The sequence below is a fragment of the Piliocolobus tephrosceles genome, chromosome 1 (genome assembly GCF_002776525.5).
Source record: "Piliocolobus tephrosceles isolate RC106 chromosome 1, ASM277652v3, whole genome shotgun sequence".
Classification (NCBI taxonomy): domain Eukaryota; kingdom Metazoa; phylum Chordata; class Mammalia; order Primates; family Cercopithecidae; genus Piliocolobus; species Piliocolobus tephrosceles.
Genome location: NC_045434.1, coordinates 127,721,387 through 127,744,679, shown reverse-complemented (window position 1 = coordinate 127,744,679; position 23,293 = coordinate 127,721,387). Strand labels below are relative to the sequence as shown.

Genomic DNA, 23,293 nt, shown 5'->3' with positions numbered 1-23,293 from the left:
GGGAAATGGTGTTTCCCCAAGAACCAATGGAGCACGTTTCCTCTGGAGGAGAAGGGGGTTAAGAGGAAAAGAGAATCACCTAACATTTTTTGAACACCTGCTTTATGCCAGAACATTTATTTAACCCTTACCATTTAATTATCCCCTAATTCTAAGAAGTGTGAATTATCCCCATTTTACAGATGAGAAAGTTAAGATGCAAAGATGTTCTGGGAGTCAGGTGAAAGGATCAGCCTAGGAATGGTAGAAAAATGCCTGTCCTTCTGAGGCAAGTGGGAGGGGGGCAGAGATAAAAGCATGAAGGTAGACAGGGGACAACTGAAGGTGTTCATGTTGGAAGACCTAGTTTCCTTGTGCTCTCTTTTACAGCCCTACCTCATACCTAGGACCCAGGGAAGGCATTGACAAAGCAGAAGCTGCCTTAAAGGATGAGACACTGCCACTTTTTTGTCGCCTATGACCAATACAGATTCTAAAAGACCAGAGGTCAGGAACGGTTTCATACCAATTTCCTCCTTATCTGGGACCTTCTGCATCTATCTGTTTATATTTTATAACCCACTCACCCTCAGCATGTAACTTTTGAGTAGTAGTTTGTGCAAGGAACTATGCACGAAGGAAATAAAAACATGAGTGAGATAGAGTGTATTTTCTTAAAAGTTGAGCCTAGTGAGGGACAGAGAGCATGGATTGGTGATTTCATTAATTAGGATCAGTTTCAGCTATGAGTGTGACAGGACACCCACAATAACAGTGGACTTTACAAGATAAAGGCTTTTTCTCTCTCATGTAAAAATGACAGCTACCAGGGAATAGCAGCTACTTAATCATGAGAGATCCAGGTTCTTTCTTATTCTTCCATCCTCAAAATGCAGCTTCCACTTCCTGCTCCAAGATGGCTGCTTCTGGTCAACATAATAGGAGCCATCAGGTCAACATACTAGCTTGTGGGAAGGAGATGAAAGGAAAGAGAAGGGCCCTCCTCCAACCTCATCCATCTTTGAAGGACACTTCCTAAAAGCTGCACATACTACTTCTTTCTACTCACATCCCATAGGAAGGTGGGAATTACAGCTTTTTTCCCCCAGGTGGCCACATTCTCAGCCAAAAATTAAGTGTCCTGTAACTACAGAAGAAAGTAAAAGTCCAGCAGTTTCTGCCAGTGATGATGAAATAGGTGTGCAGATAGCTGTAGTGCAAGACAAGAATAAAAGTGTGACAGAGATTTACACTTACTAGTTCTGTGACCATAGGTTAACCTCTGTGCCTCAGTTTCTCACTTATAAAATGGGATAATAGCACCTACCTCATAGGTTTACCAAATGCCTAAGTTATTACATACAAATATAATGTTACATATGTACATACAAACTTAGGTACATAAGGGTAACATAAAAATAAGTTATATGTGTAAGTCCTTAGAACAGGCCCTGATGATAAGTGCTATATAGACATTTGTTAAATAGAAGTAAGTGGAGTAAAAGTAAGCACAGGCAAATAGGAGTATATACATCAGTGGAGAGAATCTGAAAAAGGCATTCTGAAGCATGTAGACTATCAGCTCTGTGATGACTAGGATGACCTCCTTTCCTGTGCACCCCTAGCACCTAGTGTGGTTTGATGCTCAAAATATTGGTTGCTGAATAGGCTTCAGGTCAGTACTAGTTTGTTAGGTGAAATGGAGGCAGGAAAGATATTTTAGGTGGAATTAACCGTATGAACAAAGACATAAAAGCTGAACCTGTCATGGTACTTGGTGTGCATGGAACTCAGTATATGTTGACTGAATGCTCAGTGTCAAGTAGTTTGGTTTGGCTGAAATGTTATCAGTCAGGTTTGGACAGAAAAACACATTGCTGTAGATAATTTAATATAGGGAATTGTTCCACAGGTGACAGAAATGCTGAAAGTGTTGGCAACTCAGATACTGCAACAGTGGGAAACCTCTACTACCTCTAGTGCCAGAGGGACAGTGGGAGATGGTGTTACCAGAACCTGGAAGCCTGAGTCATCTGGCTGGTGGGGGCTGGGAGCATGATGGGGCCGCAACCCAAACCAAGGCAGAGAGAAATACCCTGGTTTCTCTCCTCTTCCTGCCCCTCTGTCTTTTGTCAGTGTCTTACTGTGAAGCCAGTGGGCAAGGGAATCTGGGAAATGTAGTTTCCTGCAAACCAGAGAAAGGGCTGTGAAAAGAGCTGAGAGAGAAATAGGCAAGTAAGTAGCACAAGTGAAGTTTAGGGCATGAGTAGGAAAGCAGTGAATATAAACCTGTGGTGGCGTCATTTTGTGGAGGGGCTTGAATGTCGGGTCTTGAATGTAGGGTTTCTGTATGTGTCATTAGGCAGAGGTGAGCCATAGAGAGTAAAATGCAGTATGGCCTCATTAAAACTGTTCAATGGGGAGGTTGCAGGAGAAAACGGAAACAGTAGCTTCCCTTTGAGTACTTGTTATTTGCAAGGCATGGTGCTAGTTTTTATTTAATCATCTCAGAAAGATGATGTGTCTGGTTCCGGATATGTTCAATTTGAGATAACTTCCTAGTACTTCATATGGTTAATTTATTTGCACAGTTAATTGGAAATGTGAGTCTGCAACAGAGGGTGGGGGATAGAGATGTAAGGATGGAGAATCTGGAGTCATCTAAAGAGGTGAGAGCATAAGTTGAAGGAGAGGGAGGACAAGACACTCAAGTCAAACAGTATAGAGAAAGAAGACGAAGGCAGGCATTAGGGAAACCAACAATTTAAGTGATGGACAGAGTAGAGTAAGAAAATAAAGACTAGGTAGAAGCAGAAAAGCTGATCTTGCTACCAAAGCAGAGCAGCTCAAACTTCAAGAAGGGGAAGATCAGTAGTGTCAAAAGACATTGGTTAGAAGGGATGAAGACTGAGAAAAAAATTGAATATAGCAGTAAGGAGGTATGTAGGAACAGTTTCTCTAGACTGGTGGGGCCATGAGGTGGTAAGGCAGGCTTCATCAGATGGCCGTGGCTGGTTTAGTGAAGGAGTAAGTAGTTTGCTGAGGCTAGGCGTGGAAGTTGGGTTCTGGGAGAATGGAAGTGTCTGGTATCTCCTGCATGCTCTTTGGGTGTAGAGGCTGCATTAGCTTCCCTGCTGTACCCAAGTGCTTATATAATGCACAGGACTCAATTTATTTGTGTTAGCTGACTTGCAGGATAAATGAATGAATTTGGTGGAAAATATTTAAAATTTAATAAATAGATTGTGGAGTAGCAGTGAAAACCCAGCTGAGAGTCAATAGCATCATTATACTTTCCTGAATCTCAATAATCTGGACTGGTAAGAATAGTGTTTCTCTGACTGGGATTGGTGAGGTGAGAGTAACAGAAACAGATGAATTGGGTCTAGATTGGTTAGGGAGAAAAATGTATCTTCATGGGGATAGAGGATTCAGAGAATGAGTGGCTGAAAGGCTTGAAATCATGATTTCACAATGTTTGTGGGGGGAGACCCAGGCATCAGCCATTTTGAAGTCACCATAGGTAATTCCAAATTGCAGCCAAGGCTAAGTTGGAGAGAACTGAAGTAAAGGCTAACAGGATAACAGATTGGGGTAGTCTGAGTTAAGAATCTTGACCACTGAATTCTGAAACAATGAGTCTAAGGCCATGATAGTGATTCACTAAAGTGAACTGGAAATGAGGGTAACTGGAATTGATAAAATTGAGCTTGAGGAACTACAGGGCCATCTTGATTTGAAGGTGTATCTTGTATATCGTCCTAGAAATCCTCTATGCACAAACTTACCTAATTTTACATTTCATTGTTCATTTGAGATGTCTCTAGAACACTGATGTGCTTATGATTTAATTATAGGTCATGGTATTGACCCTACTTCTTGGAAGCATTTCTTCACTTCAAAAACTATGTGACAATGAGAATAATTGCACTTTACCTGAGACTGAATACCTGGTACATGTTAACTTTTTTTTTCCCATTATGATATTTTCTTTAACTTGCCGTTTCTAAGAATGGGATCCTATTAATGTGTATACCAGTTACTAAGGTTTTGTTGAACTTTTTTATATAGCCTCCACGCTCCCGACTCCTTTTGTGACATCCTACTTATGGGACCCAAAATAGACATTTTCCCAGGTTTCAGTAAGAGGAATATTGGTGTTTCTCTAGAGCAGTTGGTTTATCATACAGCAGAACACTGAACACAGAACTCATTGTGTTAGATGCTAAGAACCTAGCCCAGAGCCCACCTTTATCAACTGTAGTCTTACAGCATCTACTTTGTCTTAAGAACATTTTGGGCTGGGCATGGTGGCTCCCACCTGTAATCCCAGCACTTTGGGAGGCTGAGGCAGGTGGATCACCTGATGTCAGAAGTTCAAGACCAGCCTGGCCAACATGGTGAAACCCCATCTCTACTAAAAGTACAAAAATTAGCGTGGTGTGGTGGTGGGTGCCTGTAATCCCAGTTACTCAGGAGGCTGAGGCAGGAGAAATGCTTGAACCCGGGAAGCAGAGGTTGCAGTGAGCCGAGATCATGCCACTGCACTCCAACCTGGGCGACAGAGCGACACTCCATCTCAAAAAAACAAAAAAACAAAAAAACAAAAAAAAAAAAAAGGATTTTGAAACCAGATGATGTATAAATACAGCATTCTTTTAGAAATCTTTCAGTATCTTCTCAGGGGTATTTTGAAGGTCTCTTTCACCAGCACACCTGACTGTGGCAGCACTTTATATTCTTTACATTTTTCCGGTATAAAGCCTTCAAATAGTTCCAGTTGGCCGGGCACGGTGGCTCACACCTGTAATCCCAGCACTTTGGGAGGCCAAGGTGGGTGGATCACTGGAGGTAAGGATGGCAAAACCCCATCTGTACTAAAAATATAAAAGTTAGCTGGGCATAATGGCATACCCAGTAGTCGCAGCTACTTGGGTGGCTGAGGCACGATAATCACTTGAACTTGGGAGGTGGAGGTTGCAGTAAGCTGAGATGGCACTGGGTGATGGAGTGAGACTGTCTCAAAAAAAAAAAAAAAAACAGTTCTAGTAGGTGAACTGAGTTTAGTGACACAGGCCAAAGTCAGTAAAACCTATTTCTCAAAAGACTTCCTTATTAAAAAGCAAAACATAACTTCATCCATTATTTAAATATCCAGATCTTTGTAGAAGGCCAGAAGCACTAAAGGAGACAATTCTCTCATACTAAGTCCTTATTTTATCCAGTAGAAGGCAAAACATAATACTCCAGAAACAAAAGTAGTTTTTTATAAAAGAGAACAGACATAGATGCTTCCCTAACTCCACCTATGAATATTACTGTCAGTTCTGCTATTACTAGGTTGTGACTCCAGTAAATACGAGATTTCGGACATAGGTGTGGGCAGACTTCATGACTAAAACATCAAAAGCAATGGCAACAAAAGCCAAAATTGACAAATGGGATCTAATTAAAGTGCTTCTGCACAGCAAAAGACACTATTATCAGAGTGAACAGGCAACCTACAAAATGGGAGAAAAAATTTGCAATCTATCCATCTGACAAAGGGCTAATTTCCAGAAATCTACAAAGAACTTAAACAAATTTACAAGAAGAAAACAACCCCATCAAAAAGTGGGTGAAGGATATGAAACGACACTTCTCAAAAGAAGATATTTATGCAGCCAACAAACATGAAAAAACACTCATCATCACTGGTCATTAGAGAAATGCAAATCAAAACCACAATGAGATACCATCTCACACCAGTTAGAATGGTGATCATTAAAAAGTCAGGAAACAATAGATGTTGGAGAGGATGTGGAGAAATAGGAATGCTTTTACACTGTTGGCGGGAGTGTAAATTAGTTCAACCATTGTGGAAGACAGTGTGGCGATTCCGCAAGGATCTAGAACCAGAAATACCATTTGACCCAGCAATCCCATTACTGGGTATATACCCGAAGGATTATAAATCATTCTACTGTAAAGACACATGCACACGTATGTTTACTGTGGCACTGTTCACAAGAGCAAAGACTTGGAACCAACCCAAAGGCCCATGAATGATAAAGAACATGTGGCACATATACACCATGGAATACTATGTAGACATAAAAAAGGATGAGTTCATGTCCTTTGCAGGGACATGGATGAAGCTGGAAAGTATCTCAGCAACCTAACACAAGAACAGAAAACCAAACACCACATGTTCTCACTCATAAGTGGGAGTTCAATAATGAGAACACAAGGACATAGGGAGGGGAACATCACACACTGAGGTGTGTTGTGGGTGGGGACCTAGGGGAGGAATACTACTAGGAGAAATACCTAATGTAGATAGGCTGATGGGTGCAGCAAACCACCATGGCACATGTATACCTAGGTAACCTGCACGTTCTACACATGTACCCCAAAACTATTATTAAAAAAAGATTTCATATTTGCTGATATCTCAAGGAAGCAGTATGCTGGAAAAATAGAGGTGAAGTGAATAGTAACATAAAAGGAAGCTACAACTCACTTAAGTATCAACAGAAATGATCAACACTCCTTGGATGCCAGAAACCAGCTTAGCCAGGGTGCATACTTGTACCACTGGAGAAGAGGTAAGCTGGGTTAACTTCAAAGACCCCCTGGCCAACTTAAAATTATATTGTTTAATCCTGTTTTACTCGGACCACAACACTGAATCTGGATAAAAACCAGTTATTCCTTTCTGTTTCAGTTGCCAAGCAAGGAAAACAGCTCTTCTGCCCAAGCTTTCTAGGTCATATTCTTCATATCTTTGTATCCCAACTTTCTGGATCTGAATTTTATAGCTAACAATAGGGCATTGCCTCTCTACCATCTCCTGTCCCCTACAGACACACACACACACACACACACATAAAACTCTTAATTACAATAATGTTTATATATCTTTGAATATTTTTTTAAAGTTCTTTGAACATGTTAGCAAACTTTATCCTACCTTTTAAATTTTCTTTAAGCATTGAAAACTTTACAAACCATCAGTTATCTTAAAATGGTTGAGATTCTTTTTCCTTTTTTCCCTTAAAGAATCTACACCAGGGTGGGTCTTTTAGACACCCCTATTTTCTAAGGGCATGTAATCGATTCTCAAATCAACTTTTTCCAAATAGAAATTCCTGTACCAACAGGGCCCGTCTACGGTAAATTAATTTAGATGATGGTGTTAGTTTTCAAAACGCCTTTAATAAGCAAATAAAGGAGCGATGTAAAATGTAGCAGTTTGCTTGGTAAATCTTAATTGCGAAATTTCTTCTTCTTTCGGAACTTTTTTCCTGCTGCATTTGCTGCTTTTTCAGCCATGATCTCTAAGTACTTCCTTCGGTTGTATCTGAAAAGAAAAATCAGAACTTTATGTTTGATATATCAGACATCAGAAGTTAATATAATCTTGGGGTAAAAGTTGGGAATGGAGTGGTGGACAAGACAGTGTAGTCTCTGACCTCATAGCGCTTGCTTGCAATCTAGGGAGAAAAAATGGCAACCGTAGTTGGAAGACTTTCCTACTATATGCACTATATCCATCTATCTATCCATATATCCATATATCATCTATATCCATATATCATCTATATATGCACTATATCCATCTACCAGGCTGTATCAAATGCTTTAAACATTTTTGATGGATAAAAATGCAAAAATCAGGACTAGAGCAAAACACACTTAAGCTGAAAATCCACAGTATGATTTATTTCTTAGAACTGACCAATGGTTTTCAAAGTGTGGTCTGTGGAGTAGACCCTTTCAAGGAATTCATTAGGTAAAAACTATTTTCTCAAGAATACTAAGGCATTAATTGCTTTTTTCACCCTCATTCTCTCATGAATGTAGTGTTTTCCACGGGCTATGTGATGTGTGGTATCTGCAGAAGCAGGTATGAGCCTCTGTCTTTAGTTAAGCCACACATTAAAGAGATTTGCACTAAATTATTTTTCATAAAAATATGTTAATACGTTATGGATTATTTTAAATGAGTTAAATTATCTGAAATTTTATAAGTTTATACATATTTTAAAGCAAAGTATACATATTATAAAATAAATATAAATTCCTTTACCTTCTGAACTCAGAATCAGCCAGCAGTTCTTCCACAATAGTTCTTTTCCTTTGCTTCTTGGGAATTCGTGAATGGTAGAAATCAGCTGGATTGTCAACAATGGTTCCAATCTGTGAACAATTGATTGATATAAGTCATGTACTATCTGAGTGCCAAGATGTTTTCACACTTCAGTGTAGCTCTAATTATATTTAGAGAAAGGAATGGAAAGAACAAGCTTACATTACACTAATAGTAATGTAAATTTTGCCACTTATTTAAAGCAAAAAAAAACAAAAAACAAAAAAACACTGGTGCTACTAATTATGTTTCTTCAGTAGTTTATAGTAGATCACAATTTCTTTGCTAAACACTAAATTCATGATACATAGTGTAACTAAAGGAGAATAGTGGAACAGATAATATATACTTTTTGTTCTAATTTCCCAAATCAATGAATTAGACACATAAATTCTACTACATACCTATTTTGTTTCCTAGATCATCACAAAGGCTGCCAGCTTAGCCTACTTAGTGATCATTCTGTATCTGTTCATACACTCAACTAAATAAAATTTACAGTGATTACTATGCACCAGGCACTGTCTTACATGTTAGGGAAACAAAGACAACATCTGGTTCCTGCAGTGAGGAGCCCACAGTCTTAAGGAAGCTCCATAAAAAAGTAACTAAAATATTAAAGCATAACATGTGCTAAACAAAACACTACAGATGCTCTGAAGACAAAGTGACCAACTGTACCTAAGAGAGGTAAGGAAGATTTAACAAAGAATGACAATTTAGCTTGAATTTATATGGGTAAAATTTCACCAAGTAAACAAGAACCATGGATATGCAAAGTCAAATAATGCAGGGACTGGTATGTACACGTTCTGACAAGACTGAGTAGCTGAGTGTGTTGGAATTTGTTGGGCTATATGACAAAAGGCAGGTGTTGGGTATGGATTATTAATGGCTAAATGAAGGGATACAGACTCAATCCTATGTCATAATTCATCACTGAATGTTTCTGAGCAGAGGTGTAACATGAACAGATGAAAACATTTTAAAAACCACCTTGAATTAGTACACGATACCCTCTTTACCCCTCCATCCTGTATGGACTCTTGCTGTTAGGCTAGTACTATTCATATATTCACATACGGAACTTTATAGGTTCAGCAAGTTTTAGCTGACCTGGAAACCATTTGTAACACGATCTCCCTAATGTGATCAAATTAAAAGTTAGTGGCTGAATTGGGTTATGGCCATTATTATATGGCCTATGCAGATATGGTTCATACATTAGGCATGCACAATGGAAATATCCTCTATTTCAGGAGTACATTTTAAAGATCACTATAGTGCTTTCCAAACTAAAATTCACAGATCATCATCACTATTCTGTTTGCTTCATACCTGGAAGTACTTGGGGAAGCCATCTCTATCATTTTTCTTGTAAAATCTTTTTGGGTCCATGCTGGCTCTCATCTTCAGTGCTTTGAGATCATTTTTCAGTTCATTTGTCATTTCTGGAGCTTTCATACCAAACCAGCCATCCCCTGCTGTTTTTTGTCGTTCTTCCTGAAATTATGATTTCAAAAATAAACATTCTAACAACTAAGAGTATACATTATAATTCATTTCCCCTGAAGTAACACAGAAAATTTTGCGAATTAAAAACAAATGGTTGCTTTACTGAAAGCACTTATGTCCAGAATCATAGAAATAAAAGGAATTAAATCACAAAAAGTGACTTCTCTGCTAAATTAGGCACAGGATTATCAGTTTCATAAATAAGGGCTCCGTAAAATCTGTTTTCTGTCTCAAAGAGTAACTGCTGACTTGCTGGGAGAATAACACACAACTTCAATTTTTATTGTCTAAACAGACTATATGCAGTAAGAGAATGTACAAAAACACCTTCATTTCTAGAGCTTATATGTAAACATTTTTATTCAGTCACCCAGGAGTCTCAGAAAGCCACTCATACAAGGATCCAGAAACTTGTGTTGTTTCTACAATAAAACAAAAAACTACTATTCTTTTGAAAACTCCTAGCAAGTTAATTTTGTTTCATTCATACAACAAATATTTAGTAAGTGCCTACCATGTGCCAGGGTGCTCCATATATTAGTAACATTACTAGAGTACCATCCTCAACTTTCCTCCAAGCTCTCTGGATAACTAGTTGAAATGGCAGATAGAAGCAATCTATCTATATATATATATTAAAAAAAAAACCCTCTACTTATATATGCACCATTGTGGCTGCAAAGATGTGAAAATCTATACATAATGTGTTCATGGTACTACATTTTACAGCCCTTAGAAATCTGTAATTATTTTCTTTGGACTGATACATAGACCAACAGATACAGTTTAATTGTGCAGTTATGTTGTATAAGTTGAAAATATATAGTCAAACATATCCAAGCATTTTAATTAAGTCACTGTACTTACTCTGCGTTTTTTCTGAAGTTGATACTTTGATTCACTATATGGTGGAACACAGTGGTTTTTTTCAAACTCAGGTGTAATGACAGCTTTCTGCAGAAGCTATAAAAACATAAAATTGGTTTTAAAATAATGTCAGAATGTTATATAAGTTCAGTTTAAACTTATGTAAGTTTTAATATTTTTAGTCAGCCTGGCAAAGTGGCCCACACCTATAATCCCAGTGCTCTGAGGAGGCCAAGGGAGGAGGATCACTTGAGGCCAGGAGTTTTAGACCATCTTAGTCAACATAGCAAGACCCTGACTGTAAAAAAATTAGTTGGGCATAGTGGCACATACCTGTAGTCCCAGCTACTCAGGACGCTAAGGCAGAAGGATCACTTGAGTCCAGGAGCTTGAGGCTGCAGCAAGCTATGACTGTGCCACTCACTCTAGCCTGGGTGACAGAGTGAGACCTTGTCTCCCCCCACCCAGCCGCCAAAAAAAAGAAAAAAGAAGAAAGAAAAAAAAAGGCCAGGCACGGTGGCTCACGCCTATAATCCCAACTCTTTAGGAGGCCAAGGTAGGACAATCACTTGAAGCCAAGAGTTCAAGACTAGCCTGGGTAACATAGGAAAACCCCATTTCTCCAAAATAAATATATAAATTTGTGCAGTCAAATCTGTTTATCTTTTCCTAAATGATTTCTGTACTTCTGTTACTTGATTAGTATGATTATATTCTCCTAAAACTCTGTGTGATTAAAGGACCTCAGCTTAATTAGTATTTTTCTCAGTACAAGAACCAAATAAGACTGCTCTGTAGCCCTCAAAATAGTTTACAGGAATATACTACAAGCATTAATTTGGGACTGACATTTGAAATGATCAACTCAGAAATTAACTGTCAGCTACCCAATTCAGGTTCAGGCCTAGAAGTTTCTGTGTGGTATAGGTAGTCGTCTAGGCTTTCCTATCCCTCATAAAAGGGGGCATGATATTTACTTAACAAATGATTAAGAGTTTGCTGGGTGTCAGTGCTGTACTAGGCTCAAGGACAGTGATTCTGAATTGGGAGCATTTGGCAATGTCTGGAGACATTTTTGGTGGTGGTGACAAGGAAGACTACTACTGACATCTAGTGGGCAAAAGATAGGGATGCCATTAAACATCCAACAAAATTATGCAGCCCAAAACATCAGTAGTGCTGAGACTGAAAAACCCTGTTTTAGGAATATAAAGAAAAGATGGTAAGTTAACATATCACAAGATCAATAATGAATCAGATCTATGCTAGAAGTTATGGAAACACAGAGGGGCTGTGAGGAAGGACTGGAGGTAAAATGTTCTCCAAGGGCAACGATCAATTATTTTTGCACTTGCTTGGGGAAAAGCAGGGTAAGTTCAGGCAACTACAGTAGTCTTCAGTGGCAAGAATAGAGCAGATGACAGTTGGGTGGGGTAGAAAGGTACCTTGAAGGATTTAAGATAATACTATGTCACATCTGTGTGTGGTGTGTTTTTTGGGGCAGGGAGGAGACATGTGGTCTCGCTATATTGCCCAGGTTGGTCTCAAACTCCTGGGCTTAAGCAATTCTCCTGCCTCAGCCTCCTAAAGTGCAGGGATTATAGATGTGAGTTACCTTGCCCAGCTGAATTTGTGTTTTTAGACAGAGAAATCTAGAAGTACAGAGAATGGCTTGAAGATGATGATGAAAACAAGATCAGAAAGGAAACCACTGGGGTAGTCTAGATGAGAAACAAAGGCCTGTACTAGCTGGTGACAGTCGCTTAAAAAGGAGAAAGCGGAGAAAAAATCTTCCCCTAGAGGCTTGGTGACTGACTACAAAAGGAAAAGAGATTTTGGTTTCATTAGCCAGAAGAGAGAATACAAAAAGAGGATTCCTGGTTCAGGCAGGGAAAGGGGAATTAGTGAGGTCAAGTGCCTGAGGACATCTAAATGAACAAATAGACACTTGGATTTAAAGGTCTGAAAGTGAAAGTGAGAGGCATCAAAGCTAGAAAATACAGATTTAGGAGAAAGCAGTGCAAGGTGTTGGATAAAGCTAAGGGTTTGGGTAAGGTTACCCTAACAGTAGTAATTCCTTCTGAAATTATATGTAAAATGTTTATATGCACATGTGTATTTTTTTCCTGGTGGAAGAGGCAGGCATTCACTGCTTTCAGATTCTCAACAGAGTCTACATTAGTTAAGAACTTAAGAACTAAAAGTATAGCAAGAAAAGGGAAGAAAACAAAACCCCTGGGATCATAATTGGTGGGTGTAAGATGAGGAACACTGACCCCGTATTGATTTATTTTAAAGCATTATCATTCATAGATAGGATTTTATCGTAAAAAGAAATGACTCTTTTAGAGAAGGAAAAAACTAACACATTACGCCAATGTGGTTTCACTGTAGGAAAATTAAATCTTTTACCAAGGACTAATTTCTAAAAGTGATTGGTTAGTTCTGTGAAAACCTAACAGCACAATTAACTTACCTCATTTTTCTTTTTCTCCTTGATCTGTGTTAGGGTTCTCTTGTTGGACTGTAGTTTATCTGCATTGAAATTAATATACAAACCACCCAACTGCTTGATACTCAGACCAGGGTCTATGCTGCTGCTTGTCAACTTTAGACTGAAAAAGAAATCATGACTTAAAGATCAAGTAATTAAATCAAAATGGAAACAAGTAAGATTGCATTTTAAAAAATCACTTATTCTTCTCTTGCCTTGTATTGTCCACGATAAAGGAAAAAAAGCATATTATTTTTACAAGGAATTCCTGAAAAAACTCTAAATAAATACATTTTTCATCATTTTATTTTATTTTTTGAGACAGGGTCTCACTGTTGCCCAGGATGGAGTGCAGTGGTGACCACTGCAGCCTTGAACTCTTGGGACTCAAGTGATCCTCCTGCCTCAGCCTCCCTGGGTGGCTGGGACTACAGGTACGCACCCCACACCTGGCTCATTTTTTCTTTTCTTTTTTTTTGTAGAGACAGAGTCTCAATATGTTGCCCAAACTGGTCTTAAACTCCTGTAAATAGATATTTTCAATCTAGTAAAGTCATTTAGAAGAAACTCTGGATGCACAATGAATTAAACCAAAAAGGTGTTGGAGGAACATATCCAAATTTATTCTCCAGATTTTCTTAGAGAAGATTAAGGCAGGCCGGGCGCGGTGGCTCATGCCTGTAATCCCAGCACTTTGAGAGGCCGAGGCGGGAGGATCACTTGAGGTCAAGAGTTCAAGACCAGCCTGGCCAAAATGGTGAAACCCCGTCTCTACTAAAAATACAAAAAATTAGCCAGGTGTGGTGGTGCACGCCTGTAATCCCAGCTACTAGGGAGGGTGAGGCAGGAGAATCTCTTGAACCCAGGAGACTGAGGTTGCAGTAAGCCGAGATTGCATCACTGCATTCCAGCCTGGGTGACAAAGCAAGACTGTCTCAACAACAAAAAAAGAAGATTAAGGTCATATAAAATACCAATAGATTTCATAAAGAGATTTTATAAATTACAGAAAAGAAGAGAATATACCTGATGATTCAACTTCATATATAGGTAGTGAGTTAATAAATGTACACATCTTCATTTCTAAAACTAATGAGAAAAGCAGGTTCTTGAACTTCCAAGTTATCAAAACGTAAATGTTTTTTCCTGGGTGACTAAGGGCATTTGCTAGTGTCTCTAAAGTGAGTCTCGAACAGCAATGAGCATCCATCCCACAGAGTGTTTTAAAAATACAAATGTCATACCCTAGACCTACTGAATTGGGATCTTCTAGAGTTGACCCGGGCTCCTGCTATATTTATGTAATAATTTCTACTTTATATTATGGAACGGTCCTTTTTAAGCAAGTACACTTGGACTGACAGTAACTTTCCTCCCTAATTATCCATACACACTGAGTAGGTGAAAGCATAATCAACCTCTACTGGAAAGTGAAATCATTCTTGTGCAGTAATTCTCAACCCTGAATGTATGTATGTAGTCCCCTGGCTGGAACTACAGGCACATGACACCATATCCAGCTTAGTTTGCACTCAATCTTTTTTTTTTTTTTTTGAGACCAAGTTTTGCTCTGTTGCCTGGGCTGGAGTGCAATGGCATGACCTCGGCTCACTGCAACTTCCACCACCTGGGTTCAAGCAATTCTCCTGCCTCAGCCTCCTAAGCAGCTGGGATTACAGGTGCCCGCCACCATGCCCAGCAGGGGATAGTCTCGAACTCCTGACCTCAGGTGATACACCCACCTCAGCCTCCCAAAGTAAGTTTGCACTCAATCTTAAATGATCATTTGACATTATGGAACTCTAAGTTCTCAAATACTCACAATATTGAAAAATACTCACAATATTGATAGACATTTGGGATACAACCTGAATGTCTATCATTACTTGAATGGATAAATTCATTGTTGTATAGTCATACAATGGAATACCACTCAGCAATAAAAAAGAATGAACTACTGGTATATACAGTAACATGGATGAATTACAGAAACAATATTCTGAGTGAAAGAATGCAGGCGGAAGAGAGTACATATTCTCTTTTTTTTTTTTGAGACAGGGTCTCACTGTCACCCATGCTGGAGTGCTGTGGTGCGATCTCAGCTCACTGCAACCTCTGCTTCCTGAGCTCAAGTAAGTGATCCTCCCACCTCAGCCTCCCCAGTAACTGGGACCACAGGTGCTTTCCACCATGCCCAGCTTTTTTATTTTTATTTTTTTTTTGTAGAGATGGGTTTTTCCCATGTTGCCCAAGCCAGTCTTGAACTCCAGGGCTCAAGCGATCCACCTGCCTCGGCCTCCCAAGGTGCTGAGATTACAGGCATGAGTCACTTACTGCTCTTATCACATACAAAAATATTAACATATGATGTCCTTTTTTTTTTTTCTTTTGAGACAACATCTCCCTCTATTGCCCAGGCTGGAGTGCAGTGGGACAAGGGACAACCATGGCTCACTGCAGCCTCAATCTCCAGGGCTCAAGCAATCCTCCCACCTCAGCTTCCCAAGTAGCTGGCACCACAGGCGCACAGGGCACCACACATGGCTAATTACAAAAAAAATTTTTTTGTGTAGAGATGGGGTCTCCCTATATTGCCCACGCTGATCTCAAACACCTACTTGGGCTCAAGTGATCCTCCTGCCTCAGCCTCACAAAGTGCTAGGATTACAGGCATGAGTCACTGCATCCAACAGATTTCTAATGTCACCAAAAGGAGCACTTTTAGTTATGACTGCTGGGAAAAAAATGACTAAAATAGGTATCCAAAAAGACAAGGGAAATGCTGGATAGAAGAGCTATTCCATGAAGAACCCAAGGCAGTGATTTTCTCATTCCCCAGACTATTTCATATTTTTATGGTAACCACTTGAAATATATGTATCAAAAACTTATAAAGGAAAAACTTACAGTTTAGCCTTTGTGCTATTTAGTAAGTCTTCTTCATCACTAAACTCATCTTCATTTTCGTCATGGTCTGATGAATCTTCTTCACTTTTTTCACCCTCTTCCTCTTCTTTTTCTTCCTCAGTGGCAATCTCACTTGCCTTGTCTTCCTCTTCCAAGTAAAAATTTTTATCAGCACTCATTCCAGGAGTTGTGTCAATTACAAACAATGCATTGTCACATGACAGACTTTCTGTGTCTCCACTTAATGACTCCCTTTGGCCACTATTTTCAACAAAACATAAAGTATCCTCTTCATTCTCACTGTTTTCAGACTGTTGGCTTTCATCACTGCTGAGAACTAATAAGACAGAATTATCTTTACCCTGAGATGTGCTGGGCGCAGATGTGTATAGTTTGGTATCACATTCAAAATCTACATTCCCTTCACTGTTCATGTCTTCACTGACCCTTATAACTGTGGACTCTTCTTCATCATCACTACCACCACAATCACCAAACTCTGTCAGGTCACTTGCTTTTATGGGGCTCTTTTTCTTGTCATTCCATCTGCCTACTTCCACAGTAGCAAATGTTTGAGTTAATGATTTCATTACAGCCTCAGAGTTCAGATTAGAGTGCACTGATACAGCATTTTTATTTTGGGGGGTTGAATGTCGCTGAGAAAGTAACTGTTGAAGGCTAATGTCCTGAAGTTCAGAAAGATTCTTCAGCTGAGAACTTTTCTCATTAATTTCTTTCCCCTCATCTGTTATTCCATTGGCATCTTCATTCAAATCCTTACAATTCTGTTTTGTTTCTTTAAGAGATTCAACATTGGCCTGTTCTTGCACTGTTAATATATTTTCTGAACTTCTGTGGGAGAAATCATCATCGAAGTCATTATTATAGAAATTTGGCTTATTTATCTCAGAAAGAGATCTTGCTTGTAAATGGGAAGTTGGTCTGGTATCTGAATCCTCTGAATTCCCAGGTGTGCCCACGATCTGTTTCTCATTTCCTGGTACAATCTTACTATCTTTCTTTTCAGTTTGTGCCTTTAATTTCCTCTGCATACTCCTGGTTTTTCTAGTTGCAATTTCAGAGAACGAAATGTCTGAGCTTGATGTCTCAGCAACAGCTATAGCTTCTGTATGAGATTCTTGGCTTGGATCTGTCAGAGATTTAGCCTTACTTCTTCTGGTTCCTGTCGTTTTTTCTGTGGGAAACATAATTCTAGAAATACCTGAAACATGAGATTCTGCTTCAGAGACTATTTCTTCAGTGTAAGACTCCTTTGTTGGAGTTACTTTCGGCTTTTTCCTAACACTAGACACTGGGGAGCATGCAATTAAGATCTGCCTTCTCCTAGTTACCCTTAAAATGATATCATGGTGCTCAGACCCAGAAGAATAATTTGACTCTGCCTCAGAGGTCTCTCCATCTGTAGATGGTTCAGTACCCTTTGGTAATGAGCCTATAGTTCTGCTCTTCCTCTTTCTAGCTTTAGGAGTTCTAGGGATTGAACTTTGTTTCCCAGTGGTCTGTGATTCAGCAGTAGTTCGGGCATCAGATCCAGTACTACTTTCTGGATGCGCTTGAATCCCATTAGCAGCAGAACTCTGCAAACCAGAGAAAACACACTGTAAATTAGGTAGGGCTGGAACAAGGGCAAAGCAAATGAAGTACTGACCCCAAAAGCTAAAACCCAATAAACAAGATTACCTTTAAAACAAAAAACAAACAAAATCCCCGCCCAACTCATGATTTTTAAAAAATCAAGATTTGGCAGGGCAGGGTGCCTCACGCCTGTAATCCCAGCACTTTGGGAGGCCGAGGCAGGTGGGTCACGAAGTCAGGAGTTCGAGACAGCTTGGCCAATATGGTGAAACCCCGTCTCTACTAAAAGTAAAAAAGTTAGCGGGGCGTGTTGGTGTGCACCTGTAATCCTAGCTACTTGGGAGCCTGGAGCAGGAGAATTGTTGGAACCCGGGAGGCAGAAGTTGAAGTGAGATGAGGTCGCGGCTCTAGCCTGGGCACTGCACTCTAGCCTGGGCAACAGAGCAAGACTCCGAATCAAAAAAAAAAAAAAAATCAAAATTTAAACACTGGATCCAACCCTGCATTTACTTCACTTGCCTCATCCTTCCTAGATGTAACTTCAGAAGCAGAACAATTAAAATTTTTCTGTTTAAAGTCAAATATAATGGGTAGAGGAACATTCTGACCCACCTATAGGAGAAGAGGGGGGGAAGGAATATTAACTCTGAACAACGATGTGTTTAGGAACACACTGATGGAATCAGCCGCCCTTACCTTTACGTAAGGAAAAAATCGCCGCCGCTCCGTTCCCTGCATCGCAGAGTTAGAATGAGACAGCCGACTGACGCCACTAAGAGTCACCAGGTGACGACACCACAGCCCTCCTCACGCCTTAAGGAGGTGACGCTGGACAGCTGCCAGCCTCCCCACGTGAAAACGAAGATTTTTTTTCCAATTCCCCTAAATGGGGCTTGTGCATGGTGGCCGAAATTAACCCTCCTTGGTACCGTGTTTAACAGTATGGTTTAAAAAGCTTGAACTATGCTTCTGCATTAAGGAGTTGAACGACCCAAAGAAAGTTATCTAACCTCTCTTCCATACTAAAAACTGCCTTAAAAGACAGTGGTGAGGGCTAATTTTCGTGACAGTCTTAGCACGGGGCCTGGGAAACCCAAGCGCGCGGCAAGCTGGGGTCCTCTGTCGGCAGTCCTCACCCTTAAGCGGACCCTTGCGCCGCCCCGCCTGCCTGAGCGCCGCTCTGCGAAGCGGGGAGAAGTAGGAAAGACTGGATTTCCTACCTTCTGCCCGGAACTTTCAGCCGACGCGGCTTGGATGCTGGCCTTAGCCCGTGCGGATCTGGTAACCACCATCTTTCCGACTCCCCCGCGACCACCACTACTTCCCTCTTCCCTAGCGCTCCGGAAATGCGTCAGAGAACTGCCTCGAGCGCGTTTTCCGCGCAGATCCGAGAGCTCGCGAGAATCTCATACCTGCCTTCGGTCAGAGACCGAGGGAGTGGGTTTAAGTGTGCGCTTCAGAGCTGTAGAAGACAAGCCAGATTTTTGCTGACAAAGACCTTCAGGGGGGCAGCGAAGCCCGCAGTGACAGAGGGCCTTAGCGTACGGGTTCACATGAATTGTAAAAACGCACCTACAGGCCCATCCGTTCATTTGTTCAGTAGAATCGTTTGAACCCGGGAGGCCTTCTTTCATTTCTATGTTCTAAAGAGCTTAATGTAGCCCTTTGTGTGTCCAAGGGAGACGTTTGAGGTATTTGTACTTTTTTTAAAAAAGGCAATATTTACTCGTGTATTGTTTGTGACGCTAAATATAAATAAAATAAAATTTAAGGACTTTGGTTGGGGTAAAAGGGATATAAGGTGCCCGCAGGAACTCGGAGACAAAGTAGAAAGCTATATAATCTAAACGTGAGATGGTGTTTAGGGATTGGGAATAGCAGAAAAGAAAAAAACGTTAAAGAAATTGTAAAGGAGAGGAATAAGGTTTTGTTGTTGTTATTGTTGTTGCAGTGAAAGGAAGAGAATGACCAGAATCAAGAGGTTTGTTTTTGGTTATCTTTTGGGATAAAAGGTAGAGAACTATGTTTGAGGGGATGGAGGATTGAAAAAATAAGTAAACGCAAATTATTGTTGGAGGTGAGAAAGGATGGATGAGTGCCTCACCAAACCTAGTCTCTACTTCTTTATAACAGAAAATCAATTTTTTATTTAAAGTCACAGAACACAGACTTTGGTGGACACACTGCTTCTCAGCTTAAATTGCTTATTTTATAGTCTCCCTTGCAGCCAAATGTGGCTACATGACTACGTTTTAGCCAATTAGGTATAAATTGTGTGCATGTCTTTAGGGACGGCATCTAAAAGAGAGGAGGCCGTCCCTGGCTTTTTTTTTTTTTTTTTGGAGACGCAGTCTTGCTCTGTCGCCCAGGCTGGAGTGCAGTGGCGCAATCTTGGGTCACTGCAACCTCCGCCTCCCGGGTTCAAGCGATTCTCCTGCTTCAGCCTCCCAAGTAGCTGAGATTACAGACGCCCGCCACCATTCCCGGCTAATTTTTTTTTTTTTTTTTGAGACGGAGTCTTCCTCTGTCGCCCAGGCTGGAGTGCGGTGGCCGGATCTCAGCTCACTGCAAGCTCCGCCTCCCAGGTTTACGCCATTCTCCTGCCTCAGCCACCCGAGTAGCTGGGACTACAGGCGCCCGCCACCTCGCCCGGCTAGTTTTTTGTATTTTTAGTAGAGACGGGGTTTCACCGTGTTAGCCAGGATGGTCTCGATCTCCTGACCTCGTGATCCGCCCGTCTCGGCCTCCCAAAGTGCTGGGATTACAGGCTAGAGCCACCGCGCCCGGCCCCGGCTAATTTTTTTTTTTTGGTAGTTTTAGTAGAGACGGGGTTTCACCATGTTGGGCAGGCTGGTCTTGAACTCCTGGCCTCAGGTGATTCGCCCGCCTCGGCCTCTCAAAGTGCTGGGATTACAGTGCTGGGATTACAGGTGTAAACCACCTCGCCAGGCCCTTGTGACCTTTTAAAGTGCATTTTACTTCCTGGAAAGTTGGGTTCACTGGTTTTCAGGCAGCAAGTTTGTGCCATAAGGATGAAGGCATGCTTTAGAGATGGCATAGCAATGAGATGGAAAAATCAACTTGTGGAGCTGCCCTATGAGCCCTCAAGAGCCTTCTAGATTTTTTCACCTGAGGAAAACACCTTGTTAAAAGCCACTGTTACTTACAGATTTTTCTATTTGCAGCCCAGCCTAATGCTAACTGAAGGACTGGATAATAAACAGAGATGTGGCTGTAGCCAGAAAAGAATGCACCTTCTTTTGAGGCAGGAGGGAAGAGTTGATATTTGAAACAGAGAGGAGGATGTGAATGCAAGTATGTTCAAGTGGAGTGAAGAAGATAAGATTTTGGATGGATAATAGCCTCTGTTATTATCTATCCAAAAGAAGTAGGTGATACATCTCAGAAGAATGGAAATGGTTTAGATCAACTTTTGTGGCAAACATGGTGAAGAGCAAAAATAAATTTTAGTAGGGCCAAGTAGCAGTGAGATTATGTAAGAAGATGAACAGAAGAGAAAGGCTAGATTTGAAGAGGAGACAAATTGTGTAGAAGGAAAGTGAACCAATTGGATGTAGGCTGCGGATATCAAAGCATCAAAGAACAGCAGCATCAATTATAATAGTATTGGCCACTTAATATCTGCTGGATACTAGTTACATGCTTTACATGTATTCACTCATTTAATCTCCACAACTTTAATGTGAGCAAATGCATGGAAATAGAAATTAAGATGACAGAAGTAGGTGTAGAAAATTGGAGAGAATATTAGAAAATCACTCAATGTCTAATATTCACTTGCAAGTATGGCCCTTTCAGGTAAAGAAAAAGAAAAAGGAAAAAACAAACTCATATATAATCTGAGGTCAAGAAACAAACATAAGATATGAAAATTTTCAGTACATATTCATAATATGAGAAGATTGAGCTCGTCTATCAACAAATCTACCATAGGCAAAAAAAGTGTTTTTACGTGGGCTTACCAGGTTTGCCCTATTCTTTGCCTATCTTCTTTATCTGAAGTGGATTTAGGGCAAATACAGTATATCTAATTTTAGGTAAATATAGTATATACAATACAGTTGACCCTTGAACAACACGGGTTTGAACTGGGAGGTTCCACTTATGCAGTGATTTTCTTCTGCCTCCACCACCACTGGACAGAAAGACCAACCCCTCTTCCTCCTCAGCTTACTTAACATGAAGACAAGGATGAAGACCTTTATGATGATCCACTTCCACTGAATAGTAAATATATTTTCCTTATGATTCTCTTAAAATTTTCTTTTCTCTAGTTTATTGTAAGAATGCAATATATAATATATACAACATATAAAATATATACTAATCAACTAGTTATCTGCAAGGCTTCTGGTCAATAGTAGGCTATTAGTAGTTAAGTTTTGGGGGAGTCAAAAGTTATCTGTGGATTTTCAACTGTGCAGGGGGGGTCAATGCCCCAACTCCCACATTTTTTAATGGTAACCAATAGTATTACTCAGGCCCAAAAGGAAATTTACCTTAAATAATCTATATTTTATTAATTAAATCCTTAAACTGAAAGGTCAAAGCTCCCTGGAATTTTAGGCATTAACCAAAAGATGACAGTTTTAGTGCATGAGCCTTCTAAAAATACATATTATTCATGGTCATTCTGCATTGTTATATGTAAAACATTACTATTAAAATTAAGTTTGACCTGTAAGATGGTCCAGTGATCCCATTTTCTGGTCTTCAAACCTTTGAATGTGGGCTGGACTTAGTGACTTCTAATGAAACCAATATGACAAAAATGATGGATGTCACTTTCAGGATTAGGTTAACAAAAGGCTGGCTTCTATCTTGCTCTCTCTCAATCATTCACTCTGTAGGAAGCTAGCTCTATGTTGTAAACTGTCCTTTGGAGAGAACACTGTGGCAAGGAACTGAGTGAAGGAGGCCTCTGGCCTACACCCAGTGAAGAATTAAGGAACTCAGTCTGACAATGTGTGAGGCACTGAGTCCTGCCAACAACTACACAAGTGAGCTTGGAAACAGACCCTCAATCCAGCCTTCAGGTGAGACTGCAGTCCTGACTTATCTATTGCTGCATCTGGATGCCTCAAAGTCATCCAGATGCAACAATAGATAACCAGTAGTTATAGATTAACTTCGTCTCTCCTGAAATTTCAAGTAAAATAAATAATACAGGCCGGGTACAGAGGCTCATACCTGTAATCCCAGCACTTTGGGAGGTTGAGGAGGCAGGATCACTTGTGCCCAGGAGTTTGAGACCAGCCTGGGCAACATAACAAAACCCCATCTCTACAAAATATATATAAATTAGCCAGGTATGGTGGCATGCACCAGTAGTCCCAGGTACTTGGGAGGCTGAGGTGGGAGGATCACTTGAGCCCAAGAGGTTGAGGCTGCAGTGAGCCATGATCATGCCACTGCACTCCAGCCTGGGTGACAGAGTGAGACCTCGTCTTGAAAAAAAGAAATAATATAGTATATACTCATGTCTAGCTTCTTTCACTCAACATAGTGTTTCTGTAATTCATCCATGTTACTGTGTACGCCAGTAGTTCATTCTTTTTTTATTGCTGAGTGGTATTTCATTGTATGACTATACAACAATGGATTTATCCATTCAGCTGTTGATAGATATTTGGGTTGTATCTGGTTTTCAATATTGTGTTTGGGGACTTTTAGAATTCTGTAATGTCAAATGATCATTTAAGAGTGAGTGCAAACTAAGCTGGGTGTGGTGGCATGTGCCTGTAGTCCCAGCAACTTGGGAGGCTGGAGCAGAAGGATTGTTT

The 23,293-nt window shown here is 40.3% G+C and overlaps 1 protein-coding gene across 2 annotated transcripts; it reads right to left on the bottom strand.

The window, feature by feature from the left end:
- Positions 1 to 7,154: 7,154 nt before the first annotated feature.
- DNTTIP2 (deoxynucleotidyltransferase terminal interacting protein 2) lies at positions 7,155 to 19,532 on the bottom strand. Of its 2 annotated transcripts, none has more exons than XM_023231036.2 (7): positions 18,186 to 19,532; positions 15,894 to 17,491; positions 12,969 to 13,107; positions 10,493 to 10,588; positions 9,449 to 9,613; positions 8,051 to 8,160; positions 7,155 to 7,321 (listed from the first exon to the last, which is right to left on the bottom strand). In XM_023231036.2, exons 1-7 carry the CDS (start codon positions 18,225 to 18,227, stop codon positions 7,228 to 7,230), a joined length of 2,244 nt encoding a protein of 747 aa, XP_023086804.2. In that variant the 5' UTR covers positions 18,228 to 19,532; the 3' UTR covers positions 7,155 to 7,227. The 2 variants fall into 2 exon arrangements, with proteins under 2 accessions (XP_023086804.2, XP_023086803.2); XM_023231035.2 differs by having other exon boundaries at positions 18,710 to 18,856.
- Between the last annotated feature and the right edge of the window lie 3,761 nt (positions 19,533 to 23,293).